A 6,427-nucleotide genomic window follows, 5' to 3' on the forward strand; every position below is an offset into this window, starting at 1 on the left:
ACGTTTAACCAAACAAAATAAAATAAATACATTGCTTTTAAACTTGATCATATGATTGACAAAGCATAGCACACAACTGTTCAAGATGATGGTATGTATTAAACAGCCTTCATTTCTTATTCGGATGACTATTTATAAAACGGTTAAAATAGTCTTTTAACTACATCTGAGTCGCTCAAAATTTCGGAAAATATTTAAATCAATTACCGAAATGTTCTCTTGTATAAAACTTAAACCACTATCTGTAAAACGTTTAACATTTGATATAAGCTGTACTTTCGGTTTCTTTACATTCTATGAAATACGTTTTTTTTCCCCTTTTTTTTTAATTTTCGGAAAATAACTTAAAATTTGTATCGTCAATAAAGCGTGTAAATTATTTGATTAAGGAATTTTGGTTTTAACACAGTAATGACTGAGACGGGTTTGAAATTTACAAAAGACGACGAATCAAGTTTCGACGAAAAAGAGGAACTTTTATCTAACTCCTTAAAGACTAAGACAAGTTTGCCTTTTAAGAACAGTGGGGAATGTTCCGACGAAGTTGTATTAAATTTCGATGATGGCAAGAAACTTTATGTATCGGAAAACTTTCTTTGTTACGCATCTCCTGTGTTTAAAGCCATGTTTACACATGACAGTAAAGAAAAGGAAACTAAGGAAGTCGCTATGAAACAGAAAGTGTTTGATGATGTCCTGGAGTTTCTGCTGTGTTTACATCCTGGCGTACAGAAACCAGTTGATAGTAAGTAAATATTTCAAATATTGAACGTGTAATATATCGCTATCCTGCTGATTTATCTTACTATAGATAAGCTATCTAAATGTTGTTGTTACACCCTGCCGAAGGGCTTGACTGTGGTGAAAGGCTGGGGAATTGTTACTAAAAATAGAATATATTGTAACTGTGACATCAAAATTTACATTAAACTTGGTACTTAATATCGTGCATAGAGAACGAACAAAGTTCAGTTTAGATTTAGTTCATGTGGGTCAAGGTCATTGTTACACATGTTCTTAGAATATGAAATATATTTACTCGATAACGTTGGTACTTTCTATTTATAATGATTAATGAGACATCGGGCCCAAACTAACAACATTTTAAAATGAATTCTTAGTAGGCATATAAGGCTTTTTAAAGGATGTAACCTTAACAATTCACTGTATTAGCTTGCTATTATAAATACATCTGTTATTTCCTGGAGATCATCCGGGTGAGGTAGTTTTCAAAGTTACTTAATGACATTAGATTTGTGATCATTATCACTGTCGTGTTAACGTATTATTAAAACTACAATGTATAAGCACAACTCCTTTGGAAGCCTAGAACGCAACCAAGCAAACAGAAGACTCGGTTTGATCGAGTTTGTTCACGAATGTAATGAAATGTGAAACATCTCTCACGCCCCCTAGCAGCAGCTCTAGCAGAACACTGATATTATAAAAAATGAATTAACTTCATGATTCGCAAGGAACAGGAAATGAAATAGTACTATCAGCTGAGTATCGTTACAATGATACACTGTACAACTAAGCATGTAGTGCTTGAAGTGTGCCGTACTTGTGTGTATTCAAATCTGAACATTTCTAATAAATGTTTTTATCAAAATTAGCTTTTTATGCCCCAGCATCTACTGATGCGGGAGGCATATAGTGATTGTCCTGTCCGTCCGTCCGTACGAGGTTAACCAAACGGGACCGTTTCGTCTAGCATCAATACCCCTTACAAGAATGACTTGATACTAATGCAGATGTAACCTATGACCATTCCTCATCTTCAGACATCACCTGACCTCAATTTGACCTTGATCTTGACCTAATTTTGGACTTAGGTTGCTTTAAATGGGCCATCTCTGGGTTAACCAAATGGGACCGTTTCGTCTAGCATCAATACGCCTTACAAGAATGAATTGATACTAATACAGACGTAAATTGTGACCATTCCTCATCTTCAAACATCACCTGACCTCAGTTTGACCTTGACCTTGACCTCGTTTTGGACTTAGGTGCAAAATCTATCGACAAGGATGCCACTGGGGGCATCAAGCGTTTATTGAACGCAGCTCCTTGTTTATTATGTAGTATAGGTAAATGGTATTGCCAGCATATTCTACTTGTCTTCTATGCCTTTTTACAGTTGTAAGTAATATAACGAAATGCCAAACCTGTAAATTAAATACTTAGATAATAGATAAAACGATGCAGGTTTCAGTTGTAATACACAGAAAAATCTAATATCAAAAACGTATTATACTACATGTTACGTGAATATTTTACTGTTGCAGTAGTAGAAATGAAATGTAAATTAAGTATTGAAATATGACTGTACCAGAGTTTATGTCTTTTTAGACGACAATGTTCTTCCTGTGGTGTCTTTGGCGGAAGAATACCAAGTCAATATATCGGTAAAACGATGTCAGAATGTTATGAAGAATTGGTTAACGTCTGAAGTGGAATCAGCTGTTGAAGCAAACGATAATCTGAAAAGAGCATCGAATGCTAATGTTTGTCTAGAAATACTGACAAAAGCCGAAGCTTGTGGTTTTGAAGAGCTTGTCACGCATGCCATTGAAATAATCGCTAGATTTGGGCATGAAGTGTTCACCGGCAGGTTTAAGGCAACACAAGTTAGAATTGCCTCTCCTCAACTATTTGCTAGACCAGTAATAAGCGCGAAAAGGCGCACTGAAAAAAGCAAACAGTGTGTCTGGATATGACAAACCTGCATCTGTTAATGAAATTAAAGCCATCAGTGTGAATGGAAAGTCAAATTTCGAAATGTCTGGCAATCGATACAAATCATCAACTTTTCCTTCAGATGTTGGTAAACAACCAAGTCCGATAGAGAAATGTAAGCATTTATATGAAAGCCTCCTGGAAACGTTGAAAACTCGACTTCTTCTGCAAAGACTAAAGTTGTGTGACAATGGTGAGATGTATTAATCTTTATCAAATCAGAACCTGTTCGTCTTAAAACTTCTTATCGGAAGCGTTGATGGATTTAGCTCAATATCAAAAGTTATGTAGCGTTTACATGTATCAACCTCATTCTAATTACGTTATTGACTATTGATTGTCAATAAAATAAAGAAGAGAAAGAACGGAGTCACGTCAAGTTTATCAATCTACCGCTGTCGCTTTAGGTACACACGATGCCAAAAAAATATAATGACAGGATGGCGACTGAGCGTAAGCAAGACGAAGATAGCGAAGACATGAAACAACAATGGCACAAATGGTGGTTGAACGTTTCTACATGTACAATATTACGATGACGAAGATGGAATATTTTTCGTTCTATTGCCCTCGTCCAGTCTTAATCACGTAATTGTACTTTTACAATCCTGCTGTTGTGCTGTCGTGTCAGTATACTGACGTGACATTGTACTGTCGTTCATTTGGAATACCTGATACTAATCAATACAAAGCTTCTATGTAAAGAAAGAAGATCATTTGTTGCGACAACAAAAGCTCAGTGACCTGAAATAATATTACGTCTTCTTTATCTAGTAGTCGTAGCATTGCATTATCACATGTATGTCATCGTGATGCGTGGTATCGGGTGTTCCTGGTACAATGAGTAAAGTTTTACAACCCTAACGCCGTTGTAATGACGCCTTCCGGTTGGTTTGACATCCGTGGGCAAGTTAAAGTAAATACAAATATATTGGTAAATAATGTTGAAAGATTGTGCGAAAAAGGGCAGGAAGATGATAATAAAATAAAGCATTATGGTCATAGAGCTATCGTTGTCACACCATGTACACCAGATGCTATTGAAGTATAACGTCACACTGGTAGTGTAGCGATGATATTACATCAAGTGACCATGCTATCGCTGTCTCATCAGGTACATGCGATACCATTGCAGTACGATATAACGATAGTGATGACACTGCAGCTCGAAAGTGGTGTCACAATTGAAAGAAGGGCACGATGATGGTGATGCGAAGTACCATAGCGTCTTTGGTATCACACTACCGTAGCATCGCTCACCATCGTATCTGCGCTCTAAATTCTCTCACCTTTGCTTCATCGCAATCATGTCTTTGCTGAATTATTCTGTTATCGTACTGTCGTGGCAATATGATTTCTGTTATCGCACGATCATTGGAAAAATCTCAGAAAAGGAAATATTTATTCTTGAAATCAAAATTCAGTAGTACAGTGTTCCGTTTTGGACAATTTCATTTTTCTTCTTATATAAAAATATACTCAAATCCACGATAAGAAAGTCAAAACCACGATGCTAAAAACACGAAACTAGGATGATGCAAGTTAAAATACAGTTTTTTGAAAGAAATTATGAGGGAAGAAATACAAAACTACGGTGGTGAAAACACGGTTTAGATTTGCGTTTTCGCCATCGTAGTTTCGTATTTTTACTCTCGTGATTTCGACTTTTGACTTTCATCATAATGGTTTCAATTTTCATCGACATAATTTCGACTTTCAGCACTGTGTTTCGATTTTTGACTTTCGTCTTTTTATAAACATACTTTCTTCTTGTTTCAACATCGTAGTTTCGAATTTCATCGCTTTCATATAAACTTCATACAAGTTTTATCCATTATCGGTAACCGTATACACCTCATAAAATAAAGAAACGTGTTTGTAAACATAGACGGTTACAAACTGAATAGGAAGTAGAATTACACCACCGATCCAATCTCAAATACAATGACAAAATACAATACATATCGCATATCCTGACCAACCTATAAACCGTGCAAGTCTATCTTTTATAAACGAGGAGTACATTGTATATGTTTGTAAATTTGAGATACGACACACACTGTGAGGTAACTGCAACGGCTAATGATTTTATTGCGGACGTTAAAGCAGGTGAAGAACAACTGTCGTAACATTTTCTCGTAATTTCCCTTCTGTGCCTAAACCTTGACGACGGTTAAATTACTACTAGATATAGTTCTGAAACTTTCAGCTGCATTTGTAGGACGTTTTGTTATAATGCTGTCAATATAACATTGATTCCCATCTTTCTGGATATGCATGTTAAAAATTGCAACATCACATGCTAAGGGAATCAAACAAGCACATGATATATGATTCATTTCAATGTTATCTTGTGCATATAGCTCAAAAATACTGTTGTAAGCTTTAAAATTCAAAACAAAAATACACTTCCTAAGCTCTTTTTCAGTTTCTTATGTTTTCATTAACGGAAACAAACGTATTTTGGAAAGCAAAATTTTGGAAAGATGTTTTACTTTTCTTTCCAAAATTTTTTTTTAAACGGGATGGGCCCAAACAAAGTAAAAAAAGTCTTTTTAATGCCTCGGGAAATTAAAAAAAATTTCCACCCCCTTTTAAAGAAACCCAAAAATTAATATCAATAATTATTTTAAATTGACCAAAAAAACCCGCTTTATTCATATATATATGACACTTTAAAAGTTTTAATACATTCAAAAAAAAAAATATAATATGAAATAATGCAGTAGGAAACAGGGTCTCCCCCAAAATTGAAAAACCGCCGAATGGGATTCAGGGAAAACCCAAATTTGCTTTGTGAAAATAAAATTTAATGGAAAAGGGCCCTGTGAAAATTTAATGCTTTTTGTCGGGTTAAATTTAAAACAGGTTTTTATTTAAATTAAATTCTATATTCTAACTTTTAATGTGGGCGATGTAAACAAAAAAAGGAATTTTTTAAATAAAAAAAAACATAAATTTTTCAAATCAAAATTTTGTCATAACTTTTCCTTTTTTTAAAATTTTAATAACCTGTATAAAGAAGACAAAATTTCCCCTTCCAGGGGGTTTTTCCCAATAACAAGTTTTATTAGTGCCCTTATACCCAGTTCACGAACATCGTCATATTTTCCCCCAAAACCTTTTTTAAAATTTAATGTTTTTACTATTTTTTGAAAAAATTAAAGGGCAATCAGCGTTTCCCCAACTTTTATTTTACATGCCCTTTCCAATATGTTTTTATTTTTTGGTTATGTGCCGTTTTCGTATTGCACGTTTTTCAAAAAAAGGAAAAACTCGCGTGTTTAAACAATGTAACAGGCCGCATGGCCCCATTGTATGTATTTTAAATTTTTTATTTTTTTATTTCTTTGAAAAAATTTTAGAGAAAAAGAAATAAAACTTTAATATACTCGACTTTCCCAAGCCGGGGTTTTTTTGGGCCCCTCGTAATTTAAACGTTCTACTATAGAAAAGTACAAAAACTCCCGTAAAACAAAAGCCCAGTACCCAAACTTCTTTTCTTTGAGACCTTTGGGTTTTTTAAAATTTTTTGGGTTAACAAATGTGCCCCACGTTGGGAAAAGGTTTTAACTGGGAAAGGAGGGGGTCAAAACAAGCTTATGCCCAAAGAAAGGAGTTTTTTGTTAAAAAATCCATAAACCAAACAGACAGAGTGTAATGCATATGTAAAATTTCCCAAAAAAAG

At 34.5% G+C, this 6,427-nt stretch overlaps 1 protein-coding gene across 1 annotated transcript; it reads left to right on the plus strand.

Moving 5' to 3' along the window:
• Positions 1-211: 211 nt before the first annotated feature.
• On the plus strand, positions 212-5,162 carry LOC123557170 (uncharacterized). Its single transcript, XM_045348469.2, has 2 exons — positions 212-745; positions 2,353-5,162. The coding sequence occupies exons 1-2, from the start codon at positions 412-414 to the stop codon at positions 2,718-2,720; spliced, it is 702 nt and encodes a 233-aa protein (XP_045204404.2). The 5' UTR covers positions 212-411; the 3' UTR covers positions 2,721-5,162.
• The last annotated feature ends 1,265 nt before the right edge of the window (positions 5,163-6,427 follow it).

The sequence above is a fragment of the Mercenaria mercenaria genome, chromosome 5 (genome assembly GCF_021730395.1).
Source record: "Mercenaria mercenaria strain notata chromosome 5, MADL_Memer_1, whole genome shotgun sequence".
In the NCBI taxonomy this organism is placed as follows: Eukaryota; Metazoa; Mollusca; class Bivalvia; order Venerida; family Veneridae; genus Mercenaria; species Mercenaria mercenaria.